The sequence below is a fragment of the Mus caroli genome, unplaced genomic scaffold (genome assembly GCF_978045245.1).
Source record: "Mus caroli unplaced genomic scaffold, Mus_caroli_1 scaffold_9, whole genome shotgun sequence".
NCBI lineage: Eukaryota > Metazoa > Chordata > Mammalia > Rodentia > Muridae > Mus > Mus caroli.
The window spans coordinates 84,055,366-84,074,060 of NW_028227264.1; the positions used below are offsets into that span (position 1 = coordinate 84,055,366).

At 43.1% G+C, this 18,695-nt stretch overlaps 1 protein-coding gene across 1 annotated transcript in view; it reads left to right on the forward strand.

Moving 5' to 3' along the window:
• The window catches only part of Polr3b (RNA polymerase III subunit B), a 102,884-nt gene that overhangs the window by 31,647 nt on the left and 52,542 nt on the right, over positions 1–18,695 (forward strand). Inside the window, exons 12-13 of the mRNA XM_021174599.3 lie at positions 1,486–1,620; positions 12,664–12,825. Coding sequence (XP_021030258.1) covers positions 1,486–1,620; positions 12,664–12,825 — 297 coding nt within the window. The remainder of the gene's footprint in view (positions 1–1,485; positions 1,621–12,663; positions 12,826–18,695) is intronic.

An 18,695-nucleotide genomic window follows, 5' to 3' on the forward strand; every position in this document is an offset into this window, starting at 1 on the left:
GTTCCTCAAGACCCAGGCTCAGGAGCACCCCCTGGACAACTGCCTGGGAACCAGTTAGCAATAGTGAAACTGCCCTCACTCAGGCTGGCCATATATATTTTCACAAGTCCCAGGTGCCCGTGATACATACACAGATTTGAAAGCCTTCACTAGTAAGAGTGATGAGATCCAAAAGGTCAGGGTTCTGTTGACATTGGTTGCAGCACGCCATGCTCATTTTAGAGCTTGCTCACTTCAGGTCATTTGTGTTTCTGCCCCGCCCCCCATCCCCCAAGCATAGTCTCAACTGCTGTTGGTTGTCCACAAGTCATGTCAACCATTAGAGTTGAGCGATCCCGCGTCCCATGTGATTCTTTATGACATTAGCCCTGTGCTCAGAAGGGATTTCAGTTCAGGTCTAGCGTTGGGTTTCTAGGGGAGGTGGGTAAAATGAGTTACACAGCACAGCAGGAATGGTTGCTATGAATATTTATGTTTACTTTTGCCTCTTAAGTCCACTAGTATTTATGTATGTGAAAGGGGAGTGTGAACTGGGCTTTGTTGAAGATTAAAAATATTATTAATAAAATCTTTATTTTTCTCCTTGATAAGCAAAACAACCATTATCAGTTATTAAACAGCCAGAAGAGTTAGATGATCAATGCAACTTACCCAGCATTAAGATCAGGAAAATAAAATGCAACAGAGTTTTGTAAATACTGAGAATATAAATTATTTCTTATCATTGCGTAACAAAAAGCTTCAAACCTCAGTGGCCGAGTATGACTCTTGTATGACTCCTCTCAGTGTTGTATCTTTAGTCTGTGTTCACTAGCCTTCACCCAAAGAGAGAGGGATTTTTTGTCGTGGGCCTGTCATGAAGTTGCAGATGGTAGCAGAGAGTGGCGTCCTGTGATAGTTACCACCCCGCCTCCTCACTCATAGCAGAATGTACTGCTTTTCCACAGTGTCCTGGGCTTGCCCTCTGAAGACTCAGGGCTCGTGACAGGTAGTGAAAGTGCAGTGTACTTAGAGGTCAGTCTAGACCTGGGGTGGCATCATTTCTGCTATATCTTAGTCGGACTCACCACAGGCCAGTCCACAGTGGGCAGTGACTGCCTTTCACAGATGGCAGTGGCCGGCAGTCCACAGAGGACAGTGGCTGGCTTCCACAGTGGGTAGTGGCTGGCAGTCCTCAGTGGGCAGTAGCTGAGTGGACAGTAGCTGGCAGTCCTCAGTGGGCAGTGGCTGAGTAGCATGGAGGACATGGGAAGTGAAGCAGTTACTGTATCATCTTTGAAGGAAAACTAGCTCAGGCAGTAAATGCGGAGATGGAAAGCCCGTATACCTCTTGGGGAGTTTAGATGAGCTGGATTTTCTGACGTGGTGAGCATTATAACAGTGCGTCGCTTTCTTACCGGGATGCACTAACATTGACTCTTTTTTTGAGGCACTTTAATTTAGGATACATCATCTCAAATTGTTTCTCCGATTTCTGATTTTCAGGTGAAGGAATTCAATTTCCGAGCTAAGTGTATCTACACTGCAGTGATGGTGCGAAGGGTGATCCTGGCCCAAGGAGATAACAAGGTCGATGACAGAGACTATTATGGCAACAAGCGACTGGAATTGGCAGGACAGGTGCTTTAATGGTTTTCATGAAGAATTTTATTTTCTTTGATAAAATTAGTTTTGTTGTCATTTTAGATATGTATACATCCCAATCTAATAGAATCTGTGTGTAGTTTGAAGTATAATTTTTCACGAGTTACTTAGTTTTTTTTTTTTCCTATTGTGAAAAGTCTGTATTCTAAATATTCTTGTAATGTGTTGCTATATCTTGTGTTGAGCTGTTTGCCCCTGTTCCTTGTAATGTTGGAAATGAAGCGTGGCTTTAGGTGATATAATTTACTCAATTAACAAATGTTTCTTAGACTCTACCTTCTGTTCCTGGCTTACTCCTAGGCGCTGGTGCTGGGTATACAGAAGGAAGATAGATGGACAGATGGAGGAGGTGTGTGTGTGTGCGTGTGTGTGTGTGTGTGTGTGTGTGTGTGTGAGAGAGAGAGAGAGAGAGAGAGAGACAGACAGACAGACAGACAGACAGACAGAGACAGAGACAAGAGACAGAGAGAGAGAACCTGCTCACACTTGTGTGTACATTCAGGTGCCCACAGAGGCGCAAAGCCTCGAGTCCCCTGGAGTCACAGGTGGTTGTGAGCTGCCCTGTGTGAGGGCTGAGAATCCAACTGTTTTCTGCAAGAGCAGCAAAGTCTCACCCTCTGAGCCATCTCTCTAGCCCCAGCTCATCTATTAAAGCAGTGTGAGCTGATCAGCTGGGCAGAGATGGGCTTGCTAGAGTCCACACATTTGGATTTCACTCTACATGTGGTATGAACTGGATTTTCAATTGCAGAGAAGGTTTGGGGATAAGCAGGCCAAGAATGGGCTGGCCAGGGAGGTGAGAGCAGTGATCCAGGGGACGGATTGCCAGCTGGGAGGAAAACACATTCCACAGCTAAGATTGATTTTTTTTTTTTTTTTTTTTTTTTACTACTTGAGTGTGTGTGTGTGTGTGTGTGTGTGTGTGTGTGTGTGTGTGTGTGATGAAGGTCCAAGGATAACTTGCAGAAAGGTTCCCTCCTTCCATGATGTGGGTCCTGGGAATTGATCAGGCTTGGCAGCAAGTGCCTTTACCCACTAAGCCATCTTTCTAGCCCCACGACTACATTTGAAAATTAGAATTCAGGAGTTAGAACAGTTTTGGGCTTGGGAAGAGTTGGGAATTGGGGAAGCTGTTTGGTTAAAGGTTAGCAGAGCAACTACTCACTCTGAAGGGATTCGAGGTATTCCTGCTACGAATCCTCATTTCCTCCATCTTTCTGTTAAAAACCAAGCTCTTTAGTGAGTCCTTAAAAAATGGGTTGTTTCAAGGAACACAGAAGGAAGTCAGGAGGAGTCTAGAGAGGATATCCTGTTGCTTAAGAAATTAGAGTTAAAAAGAGGACTCCCAGGAGCAAGAAAACATAGCTTAGTGAACAGTGTAAGCACAGAGCAGGTATTGTGTTGGCAAGAATGTGTAAAAACAATAGCTGCTGGTGCCCACCCGTGGGATGAGGCCGGGAAATGGGCTTCAGCTTTAGATAACAGAGTTGTCTCCACTGGCCCAGTGAGCTTTCCCTCAGTCTGACTGTCACCAGAGGGTTGCCAGGCCAGCTGCCAGTAGGTGTTAGCAAAACCTACTGATTTCAAGCTTAATCTTTGCACCTACCTTTTCTTTTTTGGTAATGTGTTCATTATTTGTTGCGCGTTACTCAGTTCTTTGTCTGCAAATTTTTTTGTTTCTAAGGCAGCTTGCTTTGTATGGGAGAGATATGGAATAGCACCAAAATCCAGCACCCTGGAAAGCCAGGGATTTCCATCCAGGGACAAAAGAATGCCGTCCTGACTTCAGAGATTGCCTAATCCCAGCTGTTCTGATAATGTAATTAAGGCTGCCTAATGTCTTTAATTTTGCAACCAGTTTGTGTGAAAAGGAGAATTTGGCACTCTGAAGGCTTAAACACTAAATAGCAATCTCAAGGCGCCTAATTAGAATTCTCTGACATTAAGCTAATTGGTGAAACTGTATTTCAACGGCTTAACTTCTTTATTAATTTTTTTTTAGCATTTTCATTGAAAATCAATTGATGAGCTGTCAGCAGTTTTCCCTTAAATATGATTTTCTCAATGGTGCGTCTGTCTTCAGCAGGAGGAAAGGCCTCAGTGAGAAGTGTTGAATGTTAGCGCTGCTTCCTACCCTGGTGCTCATTTTACTTCCAACCCAGATCTTGTGCTTCATTGTACGGCTTAGCCCTGCAGCCTCTCCTTGCTTTGGTAACGGGACAGCATTATTTCTCTAGAGTTGAAACTTTAGGAGAGGAGAAATGTATTCCTGTGACAGTTTTGTTGAATATAGGTTCCTATTCATTAGTGTTTAGCACTGAGGACGTTTTCTTGTGTTTGAATCAGGAGACCACAAAAGATTCAGCTGGGATCCCAAAACACTTTTTCATAATTTGAGACAAAAGCAGCTAAGTGTAAGGGGCTAATTAAACGGCGCGCTGGGCTCTGTGGCCTGGGTAAGGGCACTTGATTCTGTTCAGGATGCTTATGCAGGTTCCGTTGCACTGCCCACAGGAAGTGGCGGGAGCGGCTTCTCTCACCCCTCACCCCCTCACCCCCTGCACCTGCTTCCACTCCCATGTTCTTTCTTTCCAGGAGTGAAGCTGCCGGGCCTGACTGTAAGAAAGGATTAAGTGCTCAGAGAGGAAGTTTTCTTTTAGAACACTTTTATAAATGCAAGTCCAGGACCCTAGCTTCCTGATCTGCAGGCTTGGCTTTAGTAGAAAAGTAGATGGATGTGTCCAACTTAAGAGGGACGGCATTTAAAAATGCTCCAACTTAGGGAAGTTGTCTTGCAGTTAAGGAAGACTTGGTTGTTTGGACTCACTCTTCATTCAGAGCCACAAGTCTGCTTGCCTGTTATAAACCCTCAGGAGTATAGTTGGGTGGGATTCAGGGAAACCTCAGCTTAAATGTTTTCAGGGAATCTCAGAATTCCTCTTTAAGTGAGCCATTGAAATGTTTTGCTGATTTACCTAAGTCACAAACAGATCTGGTGAACTTTTTTTCTTCTGTTAATAAAAGGAAAACTTACATGGAAAATGGGAATATAATTGTGAATAGAGATTGGTGTTTGTAATATCCACTGTAATTATTATTGAAGAAGTATGCAGCTCTTTTCTAGTATAATAGCTACCTAGTCTTTTCTGTCTGTGAACTGTGGATTCCGATAGTTTGGTTCTCTGTTGCTTGCTCTAAGCAGCAGCTCTGTTTTCTTAGACCTCACAGTTTGTGTGTCAGGCATTCAGGTGGAACTGGGCTTAATGCCTGTGTCATGTGCTGCTGGTGGAGGATAGCCATTGGTCATCTAGTAGATGATAGAGGGTGTGCTGAAGGGCAAGGCCCAGTGGGGATGCGACCTCTCAGGGCTGTGACTTTCTGGTGGCTTCACAGTCTAAGAGTCCATGTTCTCATGGGCAAGACTAAAACTTAAGGCCTAGACGCATGAGGCACACTGTATCAAAATGGTCACAAGCCCTGTCCATATTTATGTTCCAGGGGCACATGCCCTATACTGCATACAGTTCTTATAGTTCAGGGCTACCCAGAGATTGGGGCAAAGTTTATTTCTATAATCTGGAGTGGCTCCTTGTGGCTCTCCTGTCGCTCCCACTCTCTAGCTGTTTATTATCTATTACCTGGGATTGCATTTTCTGTGGTTCTTCATCCAATAAAACCAAGAAGAGAAGCGAGTGAGTCCCGGGTGGGAGGGAGGAGAATCTCTGCAGTTTAGCTCCTCATCTTGATCCATTTCATAGTGTGGCTCACTCCTAGGTGAAAAGTCTTAAACAAGAAATGTAGCCAGTTTTTGCCTGCCAGTGCCTTCAAAGGTGACGATGCCCTCCTTATTCAGACGTGCTCTGTCTGCAGGCAAGTCTGTCAGGGGCTGCTTACCCTCTAGTTCTGAAGCAGCCATCTTACATGGTTTAGCGCTCCCTATTCCAGCCATTTTCTTGGTTTTCAGGACCAAAGTATGTGAACTTTGTTATTTAATAGCACTTATTTTGATGTAATTACATAAAAAATTAAAGATATACACATAGACGTTGTGAAGAATACAGATAAAATGAACACTGAAAGCTTCCTTAGTTTGGCCTGTCGCCAGCACCATTCCGTTTACCTACTGCTCATCTCTCCTCTCTGCTCTTAGAGATATTTCCTTTTGTTATTGCTGGATTTATTACAGTGATTCTTTTGTCTTCAAGGTTTGTTTCTATGATCTTTAAGTTTGCATATGTATGTGAGCATGTGCACATAAGCACAGATGCACATGGAGGCTGCACACTCTAGATCCCCTGCCGCTGGAGCTCCAGAGCAGTGTGAGCTGCTGGTTCTGGGTGCTGGGACTCGGGTCCCCTGGAAGGGCAGCACCCTGCTCTTAGCTGTTGGGTCGTGCCTCTGGCCCTGATTGCAGAGTTTAAAACCTTTCATTATAATATATGTTTTGTTTATTTTTGAGCTTTATAAAATAAATTTATATCATTTAATTTATTTTTAAGATTCAATAGTATTATATATCACCATAGTACATTTTTATTTCTGTATTATATTCCATGAAATACACTGTTCTGCCCTGTGTACCAGTCAAGAAGTTTGTATATTTCCCTTTTCCTTATCCTAATCTTGTTCTTCTCATTTCTGCTTCCTAGCAGGAGGACTTCGTTCCTGGAGTCAGTTGCCACTGTGTGTGCATTGCCTTGCTGATCATTCCTGGTCCTCTCCACCATGGCTCCTGCCCTGACTTTTATGTGTTTGTCTTTCTGGTGGTTTCGGAGTAACGCTTTGTAGCCCTTACTTGGCATTCCGTACTTGCCCAATGAGATTATGCTCTTTATCTGTTGTTGTGTTGCCTCTGCTTTGAAATAGCTTGTTTGCATTTTGCTCAAGGAGACATTTTTGTATGTTTTAGGTCCTGTTTTTAACCAATTATATATGCTATAGCTATCATCTGTCTCCTAGTGTAAGTTGTTGTTATTGCTCTTCTTTTGTTTGTTTGTTTGTTTGTTTTTTGAGACAGGGTTTCTCTGTGTAGCCTCAGCTGTCCTGAAACTAACTCTTATAGACCAGGTGGGACTCAAACTCAGAACTCAGAGATCTGCCTGTGTCCTCCTCCTGAGTGCTTGGAGTAAAGGCCTGCACATATTTTTTTTTCTTTTTTTAACTTCCTGATACCTTTTGGCATGTACGAATTTGTTGTCAGCCTTGCTCACTCTGCTTTTTAGTATTTTGTGGGTTTTGTTTGTGAAATAAACATCTTTGGCATTTGTTCTTCACACAATTCTGTATGGTGAAAAGAACCCCAGTTCGGGCTGGGAATTTATCTTAATTGGTAGAGTGTCTGCCTAGCTCACCTATAGTCCTGGGTTCAGTCCCAGGACCACAATAACACAGTGTGGTAGTGCATTGCCTATAACCTTGGGGGTGGAGGGTCAGAAGTTCAAGGTCGGGGACTGGAAAGGTGGTTCAGAGGTTAAGAGCATTACCTGCTCTTCCAGAGAACCAAGATTTGATCCCCAGCTTCCATGGCATGACTCACAACTGTCTGTAAATCCAGTGCCAGGGTTTCCAACACTCTCTCTGGCTTCAGTGGGCACCAGACACTCATGTAGTACACAGACACACATGCAGACAAAATAAAAGTAAAATAAACTTTTTAAGAGTTCAAACTCATACATACTATATATAGAGCAAGATTAGAAGCCAGCCAGGTGTGACACCCTGCTTTGAAAAGAAGGAAGGAGGAGGAAGGTGAAGATGATGATGATGGTGGTGGAGATGATGATGATTGTCTTAGAGTTTTACTTCTGAGAGCAGACACCATGACCAATGCAAGTCTTATAAAGACAACATTGAATTAGAGTTGGCTTACAGGTTCAGAGGTTCAGTGTTCATTATTATCAAGTTGGGAGCATGGCAGCATCCAGGCAGGCATGGTGCAGGAGGAGTTAAGAGTTCTACATCTTCATCTGAAGGCTGCTAGTATGACTTCCAGGCAGCTAGGATGAGGGTCTTAAAGCTCACACCCACAGGGACAAACCTATTCCAATGAGGCCACACCCACTCTAACAAGGCCACACCTTCTAACAGTGCCACTCCCTAGGCCGAGCATATACAAACCATCACGATGATGATGATGATGATCCATTTTCATTTTTTCCAAATGGGTAACCTGTTCTCCCAGAGCCATGTGTTGTAATGTGTTGTAAATGTGTGCAGAGGCTGTCTCAAGGCTGTGTGTTGTAATGTGTTGCAATGGCTGTTTCAAGACTGTGCTCTAGGCCTTTAGTCGGTTTGCTTATGCGTCTCTCGCCTTTCCACAAGGTCTGGCCTTTATGGTCTTGGATTTTTCTTATAAATCTTAGAATTACTTTGCTAATTTTCATACAAAATTTTCTCAGGATTTTCTATTAGATAAAATTTTGAGAAAACTAGTAAACTTAAAATATTAGTCTCTTTATTCATAAATCTTATTTAAGTTTCCTTTCTCTTCCATTAAACAGTTCTAATTGTCTTTAATGAAAGTCTTATACCCTCTTTAAAACAAAACAAAACCACCACCACAGCAAAACCTTTTCGTTTCTGAAGGTGGAGAGATGGCTCGGCAGCTACGGGTGTTTGCTGCCCCTCCGGAGGATCAGAGTGTGGTTCCCAGCATCTCGCCAGCATCTCCGGACCACCTATAACTCCAGGCATTGAGGACCTAAGCCTCCGAGGGCCTCATGGTCATGTGTGCTCACACATCAATTAAAATAAGATTTTTCAAAAGATTTATTTCTAAGTATCTTTGAGAAGTATTTCAGTAAAAATATTAGCATGGAAATCTTCAAACATATAGATATAAAAGAGTAAAATCAGCTCTCAGTGGTTATAGAAGTTCATCTTGTTCTGTTTGCATCATCCTCCGGAGCACCCAAATCCCCCCAGTTCTTAATCGGATTGTTCAAGCAGATTACAGTCATCAAATTATTTCAGTATCTCAGATAGAAAATTACATTATGTGCACATAAGATCTATCTCTAAAGGATAGAACTGTTTTTTAAGGTATCATTTTCAGGCCTAGGCTTTTGAAAGAGCAGTTTCTTACTATCATTAAGGATCTGTCAGCTACTTATTATGTCCCACTTGTTGCAGTTGGCTCATTTGTGTATTCGGTTCCTTTTGATTTAGTGTTTGTGTCTGTGTGTTTCAAAAAAGTGAATATTTTGTTCTAAGGAATTTCCTACATTGTTGTGTTCGGCCAGCAGATCACAGCCTGGGTTCTAGCCTGGAAAGACATTTTGGAAACCTGGAAGAGAAGAGGGGCTAGGCGGTGAGAGAAAGAAATGCAGCTAAGACAGGCATTCTGATCAAAGCTCAATTTTACTGTTCCGCACGCAGTTATGAAGCAGGGGAAGGGGGCCCAATTCCCGCCAAATAATCTCGGGGGTCCAGTAGCAGGGTGACCACTTGTATGGCTCCAAACAGCAAAGCAGCAGGTTCCAGCAGTGGGCGTGGCAGAACAATTGAGTGGGAAGCTCCACCCCTGAGCAAGCAGGTTTCAGGCTGGGGGAGGGGAGACTACACTACATTCTAGGTTTGGCTGATAGCTCTGAAGAGAAATAGAACCAGTGAGGAGGAAGGAGGAAATAATTAATTAATTGACTAATTAATTACAGTAATGGCTGATCGAGTTACAAATACACTGAAATTCTATGATATTCTGTGTTCAAACTGGAGAACCAGAGAAGTCAGTGTGTGGTCTGTCTTATATCCAGAGAACTGACCACAGCCAAGCCTTGCCACATATCAAAGCCTAAAGCCAAAGGCTTAAGAACCTAGGGCCCTCTGCTGCGAAGCCAGGAGCCAGGAGCATGTAGCACAGGAACTGGGGCCGCAGACAAGAGGAACTGTGCCTCTGTTCTCTGTGGGCCCTCCATGTTAGATAACACCTGCCCACAACAAGTAAGGATGAAGGTCAACCTTTTTCATTCAGTTTACTGATTCAATGCCAGTCTCTTACAGAAATGCTTTGAGAGAATTGACACCTAAAATTATCCCTTACATATTCTTACTATGTGTTCGTTGTAGTGGAGAGAGAATCTAAACACTAAGCCACTGAGCTACTCGCTTAGACCTGTTTGGAGATTTTGGATGGTTTGTGGGGACTGTGCCTCTCTTTGTGGCTCAGACTGGCAGCGCTGAACTCACTGTATGTCCTAGGTTAGCCTCTTCCTGCCTCTTCCTTCCCAGGTGCTGAGATTGCAGAAATGTGCCATGGTACCCAGCCTGCTGCTGATGTGTTTCTTCATGTGTGAGCATGCCTAACTGGGAGTTTGTACATAGATGCTCTTGAACATCCCATGTGTCTTGTGTGAGCATGCCTAACTGGGAGTGAGTTTGTAGAGACTAGATAGATGCTCTTGAACATCTCCTTTTCTGGCTGGGCGCCCTGACGGGTGATGGTCTGTGTCCTGTCAGGAAGAATGTACCTGCAGTGTCTCCCTTTTGTGCTGTCCAGACTGATGGCTGCGCTCAGTCTGTTGTGCTGGGGTCCCGGTTCTTCTGTTTCAGAATGGACCAGGTTTTCACCTGATGGCTCTCTCGGGTGATGATGTGGAAAGTCATAGTATCTAATATTCTTATTCTAATATATTCATTATCTAGAATTTTAAAAATAATACTTTTCTTGGACATGCAAACTTTATATGCCCCAGTACAGGGAAACGCCAGGGCCAAAAAATGGGAATGGGTGGGTAGGAAAGTGGGGGGGAGGGTATGGGGAACTTTTGGGATAGCATTGGAAATGTAATTGAGGAAAATATGTAATAAAAAAATATTTAAAATTAAAAAAATAATAATACTTTTCATCATTATCTCTTTGGTTCTATTGAGACATGATTTACATGTGAAAGGTAAGAAAAATGCTAGCAAAAAAGAAAAAAGAAAGACAATCTCACTATGTAGTCCCATCTGGCACAGAACACACAGAGATCCACTGCGTCTTCCTCCCCAGTGCTAGGATTAAACATGTATGTCAACAACACACATGGCCTCTAAAATACTTTTTAAAAAAGAGTTTGCAGAAGAATAATTTAGTTCTCCAGTTTTTTGCAGAGATGGTGATATGTGTTTTAGTTTCTATTTTTTACTTAAATTTGACATCGGTTTCTCCATTTGTCTTAACATACGAGTAATCAAATAAGTGACTGGCAGCTTTTAACTAAGACTGCATTTGAATCTATAGTACAATGTAGAGACAACTGACTCCTAAACAGTCATACTTGGTGACTGTGGACATCTCCTATTGAGAGTCCAATCATTTCTCTTGGCAATATTTAAAATATACTTGCTTTCTGTTTATTGGACGTGTATCTTGCCAGCTTGCTAAACTCACATCTTCTTCATAATGCAGTTTCTTTTCGAGTCCCTGTGATCTTCTCTGCCCATGATGTGCTATCCTCAAGTCAAGGCAGCTTCCCATTATTGATATCCTCCCTTTGCCCCATTGAACTGCATGCCTCCTCCATTGTTGGGCTGAGTAGAAATATGAAGATAACTGTTCTTCCTTGCTCCCAGTTTTGTAAAGAAAAGCTTTCCGTTTCCTGACCCCTAGGCCCCTGCTGTGTCGCTGTGCAGTGACCCTTGGCCTGAGCAGGTTTCCTGCTCCTCCCCCAAGGAAGCTGGGTTCGGGATCCACCCCATCCCTCGAGCATCGCATCTGCATCACACCTTTTCCTTGACATTAGTGACCAGAACATTGCTGGTCTTCCTCCAGTGGCAACCTGCTGTTTCTTGTTTGTAAGTGCAAGGCTTGTGGATGGCAAGGGAGGGTCCCTCCTCCACCTCTGCCCTTCTCTGACTGCACGTTGCTCTTTCCTCCTGGACATGCTAGGCAGGAGGTCTCCTGACCCTTGCCCAGCTGCTTACACATTGCTTCATATGCAAGAAAATGTTGGGGGTGGGGGGAGGCTAGACAGAGATCTGTTGCCTTTGTCCCAACAAAGATGTCTCATGGCATCTCTTACTGGTTTTTTTTTTTTTTTAGGAGTCTATGGGGAAAGACAATAAAACTTGTGAGTGTTAAAGACTGAAGAATTCTAAACTCACAAGATAATCCCCAGTTGGCCTTAAAGTCACCTGTATGGCTTGAGCTGTGTCTTTGCTAGTCCCCTGTTCTTGTTGTATCTCTTGCCTGTGCCTTCAGACATGGGGGTTCCTGGAGTTTGAGCCTCATTTAAGAGGAAACACAGACGAAGCTTTGTATATGATTTCTTTCCTTAAGGGTTTTGTTTTTCAGGTCTTGCCATGAATGTACTAGTTTTTTGTTCATTTTCATTGGTTGCTAATGTACTTGTATAAAGCTATCTCAGCTGATCTAAATATTACTTATATAGGTTGGAATTTATACTTGATGCCAGTGGTACTGTCCTCATACAGCTAAATGTAGATTTCAGTAGGAAACTGACCCCCTACCCTCCCACTCCCGCCAACACACACACACCTCATTTTGTTTGTTTGAGTCAGGGTTTTCTCTGTAGCCCTAGCTGTCCTGGAACTCGCTCAGTAGACCAGGCTAGCCTCCCTTCTGGTGACTTGTTAGAAATGACTGTGCTTCCCTGTGGTCTGCTGAACCAGAAACTTCACCTTGTTAGTGTAGGACTGCACCTGCCAGTGCGGAAGCCGCCGCTGCTTTGGCTGCTGCTCTGGAGGATGGTGCTGGAGAGCAGTGCTGTGGCAATTTCCTAAGGAGCTGTGGCAGTTTGCTTCCTACCAGTCTTAAGGAGAGCTAGCATCCTGGCTAGCTCAGTGTTCAGTGTTCTCAGATCTATCGTCTCAGTGCCTTTGTAAATTACAAGTCAGCCATCTGTCCATATCACCTCTGCCCTCATTCAGTGTTCCTACAGTGTTTGACATATATTCCTCAAAATGTTGAATTTTTACAAAAATATATTGTTTTGTGTTTTAAAATTTTTCTTTTTTTTTTTTACACCAGGTCTTTGATTAAGACCTAAGCTTGATGGCTGTGTACTTTTCTTCCAGCTCTTATCTCTTCTTTTTGAAGATTTGTTTAAGAAGTTTAATTCAGAAATGAAGAAGATTGCAGACCAAGTGATTCCTAAACAGAGAGCAGCCCAGTTTGACGTCGTTAAACACATGCGCCAAGACCAGATTACCAATGGCATGGTCAACGCCATCTCCACGGTGAGTCTCCAGCCTGCTCTGTACTCTGTGACATCATTGAGTGGACTCAAAATGGAAAAGACTGTGAGGACCCATGTGACAGAGGTAGAGATGGTAAATGATACATTTACATGGAAGGCACATGAGAAAATCACGTTCTCTGAAATTGGTATAAAGGTTAAGGCCTCTCAGTAGGAGCCTCTAAGACAGTGGTGTCATTCACGACGACTACTCTCTGAAAAAAACACTAAGTGAAAGTGTTCAAAAGTAATTCATAAGTTTAAGTAACTTCTGTTCTTTCCTATTTTCCTTTAATTTTTGCTGTTACTACTTTTAGTGTTTTCCTATTTTACTTATATGTTTCCTATTTTTATTGGCTGTTCAAGTTCCTACTGTGTTTAATTCACAATTAGCACGTAGAGTGGTATGGAGTAAAACAGCATAGGATGACGGGGTTCTGTGGGTCCTGCATTGCAGGCATCCCTGGGGCCTTGGAGCAGGGATTAGGAAGGCCTACCAAACAACTTCCTGCTAAATTATAGCTCCTGCTGTGTGGCAATATGAAAAGTTCACTTACAGGGAGAGGAGCAATCTCTTGGTTTAACTATCAGCAGTCATTCCGCTCTTGGCTATTCTCCTCCATTTTTCTCCTGTAATGAAATTGATGTATTTCAGGCAGATTTCTTAGTCGGCAGCTTTTGTCCAAAGCCATACGTAGGCGTCTTATTAACAGCATTTATATTCTTCAGAGATCCATCTGGCACCGAGCCTGGTCCCCTGCAGCTGCTGTGTATTTAGGGTCTGCCTGGCTGTTCACGAAAGGTTATCAGATAGGTATCTGTTCCCTTTTCAAACTCCCAGCAGCTATAGGTCTATCTGATCAAGGCTGCCTCCCATTTGATGTACCAGATGCACAGTTAATTTTATGGATGGGATCTTGCCCCAACAAAGAACAGTGTGGCCCCGCACGTTGACTCCCATAACCATGAAACAATAGTGTGGGGTGTGGACTTGCCTCAGTGCTCAGCTTCAGCCATTTAGTGGGTCTGCATAGGCAGCTACAGTGGAGGTGCACCGCCTCCCCCCACCCCCAGTGCCTTTGATACATTAGCCTCCTGTGGTCCAGGTTCTTAGGGTAGAAGAGCCTGCAGTGTTGAGCATGCTCCTGCCAGCATTGCTTTCTTTTCCTCCAGACCATGTTTTTCAGGCCTTAAGAACATGGCACTGTTCTCTCAGCAGGACACTGTTTGGTCTTTTTTTTTTTTAATTAATTAATTAATTAATATTTTTTACGCTCTATATTTTATCTCCTCCCCCCCATCCACCCTCCGACTGTGTTCCATATTCCATACCTCCTCCCACCCCCTCTAAACTCCCTGGTCCTCCAGTCTCTTGAGGATTAGGTGCATCACACAGACCTGGAAGTCCTCTAGTATATGTGTGTTGGGGGCCTCACATCAGCTGGTGTATGCTGCCTGGTTGGTTCAGTGTTGGAGAGATCTCGGGGGCCCAGATTATTTGAGACTGCTGGTCCTCCTACAGGATCGTCCTTCTCCTCAGCTTCTTTCAGCCTCCCCTAATTCAACAACAGGGGTCAGCTGCTTCTGTCCATTGGTTGGGTGAAAATATCTGTATCTGACTCTTTCAGCTGCTTGTTGGGTCTTCCAGAGTGCAGTCATGCTAGGTCCCTTTTTGTGATCACTCCATAGCCTCAGTAATAGTGTCAGGCCTTGGAACCTCCCCTTGAACTGGATCCCACTTTGGGCCTGTTGCTGGACCTTCTTTTCCTCAGGCTCCTCTCCATTTCCATCTCTCTGATTCTTTCAGACAGCAATAATTATGGGTCAGAGTTGTGACTGTAGGATGGCCCTCCTTCCCTCATTTGATGCCCTGTCTTTCTGCTGGAGATGGGCTCTATAAGTTCCCTCGCCCTACTTTCGGGCATTTCATCTAAGGTCCCTCCCTTTGAGTCCTGAGAGTCTCTCACCTCCCAGGTCTCAAGTGCATTCTGGAGGGTCCCCCAACCTCCTGTCTCCCAAGGTTGCCTGTTTCCATCCTTTCTGCTGGCCCTCAGGGCTTCAGTCCTTTTCCCTCACCCAATACCAGATGAAGTTTCCTTCCCCCTCTCCTTCTCCCTCTCCACTCCCTCCCCTTCCCTTTAACTTTCCCTCCCAGGTCCCTTCCTCCCCACTTATGATTGCTTTCTTCTCCCTCCCAAGTGGGCACCTCAGCTTGTTGAGCTTTTTTAGTTCTGTGGACTGTATCTTGTGTATTCTGTAATTTTTTTTTTTTTTTTTTTTTTTTTTTTGGCTAACATCCACTTATTAGTGAGTACATACCATGCATGTCCTTTTGGGTCTGAGTTACCTCACTCAGGATGATATTTTCTAGTTCCATCCATTTGCCTGTAAAACTCAGGATGTCCTCATTCTTAATAGCTGAGTAGTATTCCCTTGTGTAAATAAACCACATTTTCTGTATCCATCCTTCTGTCGTGGGACATCTGGGTTGTTTCCAGCTTCTGACTATCACAAATAAAGCTGCTATGAACATAGAGGAACACGTGCTTCTGTGGCATGGTGGGGCATCTTTTGGGTATATTCCCAAGAGTGGTATAGCTGGGTCTTCCAGTAGGTCTATTTCCAATTTTCTAAGGAACCTCCAGATTGATTTCCAGAGTGGTTGAACCAGTTTGCAATCCCACCAGCAGTAGAGGAGTGTTCTTCTTTCTCCACATCCTCTCCATCATGTGTTGTCACCCAAGGGTTTGATCTTAGCCATTCTGAGTGGTGTAAGGTGGAATCTCTGGGTCGTTTTGATTTGCATTTCTCTGATCACCAAGGGCTTTGAACATTTCTTTAGGTGCTTCTCAGCCATTCGAGATTCCTCAGTTGTGAATTCTCGGTTTAGTTCTATACCCCATTTTTTGATTGGGTTTTTTGGGTTTTTTTTTTTTTTTTGGTTATCAGCTTCTTGAGTTCTTTATATAATTTGGATATTGGCCCTCCATCAGATGTGGAGTTAGTGAAGTTTCATTCCCAATCTGTAGGTGGCCGATTTGTCTTATTGACTATGTCCTTTGCCTTACAGAAGCTTTCCAGTGTCATGAGGTCCCATTTATCAATTGTTCATCTTAGAGCTTGAGCTATTGGAGCTCTGTTTAGGAAATTTCCCCCTGAGCCAATGAGTTCAAGGCTCTTTCCCTCTTCTATTAGATTCAGTGCATCTGGTTTTATGTTGAGGTCCTTGATCTACTTGGACTTGAGCTTTGTGCAAGGTGACAAATAGTCTATTTTAGTGACAAAGGGTCTATTTTCATTTTTCTGCATACAGACTGCCAGTTAGACCAGCACCATTTACTGAAGATGCTTTCTTTTTTCCATTGTATATTTTTGGCTTCTTTGTCAAAAGCCAAGTGTCCATAAGTGTGTGGTCTTATTTCTGGGTCTTCAATTCTATTCCAGTGATCAACAGGTCTGGCTCTGTACCAATACCATGCAGTTTTTATCACTATTTCTCTGTAGTAAGAAAGAAATTAGGGAAACAATCCCTTTACAATAGCCACAAATAATAGAAAATATCTTGGGGTAACTCTAACCAAACAAGTGAAAGACCTATATGACAATAACTTCAAGTCTCTTAAGAAAGAAATCGAAAAAGATTTCAGAGAATGGGGAGATCTCCCATGCTCATGGGTTGGCAGAATTAACATCGTAAAAATGGCCATCCTACCAAAGGCCATCTATAGATTCAATGGAATCCCCATCAAAATCCCAACACAATTCCTCAAAGACATGGAAAGAGCAATTCTCAAAATTCATCTGGAAAGGCAAAAACCCAGAATAGTGAAATAATTCTTAACAATAAAAGAACAGCTGGGGGAACCACCTTCCCTGACCTCAAGCTTTACTGTTTTGTCTTCTTGACCATCTGAGTATTTGAAAGCATTAGGCCTGTGACAGGTGTGTCCTGATCTGAGGGGACCCAGGAGTGTACCCCCAAAAGAACACCTTCACTAAGTTAGCGTTACTGTGGAGTAGTTTCAGGCTCTGTCTCCTCCTCTGGTTTGTTCCTTCGCTGCCTTATGGTTTGCTCCTGTAGAGCAGGAGAACAAATTTTCTCAGCTTCACTTCCCACCTACTTCCTGTTGCCAGCAGGCTGTCTTGTGTTAGCTCTGTGCCGAATATTTACCTGAGAGCTCTGGCCATAGGTCTCTCCAACCAAGGATAAAGATAGCCAGCTGTGCATGCAGCAACCAGATATCCATCTGAGATGCCTGTTTGCCTGCTCTTGGCTTTTACGGTGTAGTGCTTTATGCCTAGAATTTACCACTTTTCCACACTGTCAAAAAATTAAAGGTTCCAAATAAATAGATTCTGAGTTTAACAAAGTAAAACTTTGACTCATGAGGGACATGCCCTGGTGTCATAATGTAGTATAAACCATTATTGGATCTCACAAAACCACACTAGTTTTCCTGCTTTGAGGACTCTAAATCCAGGATCTATAAGTGCTGTTCCTGAAATTGAATTGAAAAGTTTGTATTATTTGCCATCTGTGTGTTTTCCAAGAAAATATTCACAACTTTCATCTGGTTCTTCCAAGGAAGCACCCTAGCATACACAGATTTCCTCTATGAAGTCATGAAGATAATTGGGTCAAGGTTTTTTTACTTTACTTTTTCAATATATACTATTTTCACACTGCTATATGTTCATATTTTGGGGGAATATGATTTAATGTGTTTGTCTTAGTCAGGGTTTCTATTCCTGCGCAAACATCATGACCAAGAAGCAAGTTGGGGAGGAAAGAGTTTATTCAGCTTGCACTTCCATACTGCTGTTCATCACCGAAGGAAGTCAGGACTGGAACTCAAACAGGACAGGAAGCAGGAGCTGATGCAGAGGCCATGGAGGGATGTTCCTTACTGGCTTGCCTCCCCTGGCTTGCTCAGCCTGCTCTCTCAAAGAATCCAAGACTACCAGCCCAGAGATGGTCCCACCCGCAAGGGGCCTCTCCCCCTTGATCACTAATTGAGAAAATGCCTTACAGTTGGATCTCATGGAGGCATTTCCTCAACTGAAGATCCTTTCTCTGTGATAACTCCAGCTGTGTCAAGTTGACACACAAAACCATCCAGTACAGTGTTCTACCAATATATCCAAAAATTTATAGTTGCTATAATCTGATATATTCAGTATATAGGAGATAAAATTAACATTCAAGGTTTTATTCACAGTCCATTTTATTTTATTAATATTTCATGTTAGCATTCAGAGTCATAGAGTTCGTTGTTATTTCATCTTTACACTAACAACATAAATCTATTTTAATATTGATATGACCACAGAGTTGTTTCTTGATTTGACAACATAGTATTTCTTAATGTGAATAAAGTACAGCTTTAGGGCTGAAGAGGTAGCTCAGGGTAGAGTGCCTTCTTAGTATTTGCAAGCCCTGAGCCCTGGGTTTGATCCCCAACATTGGAAAAAAGAATAAAAAAATGAGGATAGTTTAAAACATGCAATTTGCTATCCTTGGGCCTAAGTTAAGAAAGTACAGATGATCCTCCCTAGAGAAACTACTATCAGAGCCATTGTTTTCTGTGTTTATATTTTTCTTACCATCTTTGGAAGGCATCTGAGCAGCAATACAATATAGGATTCCCTTCTCATTTTAGACTGGTTTTGCCTGAAGAAAAAGCCTTCAGTGGAACCCTCAGTGTCTGGTTGACTGACCCTCCTAGGATGAGCACTTGGAGCTTGTTGTTAGCCACAGTGGCTTCACTCTGTGCCTAGAGAGCCCCAGCAAATCATCTGGCTGAGTTTTAACTTTAGTTGTATCATTTTGGTTTGTGTAATTAGATCATGGCTGTATGTGCATTAGCAGGC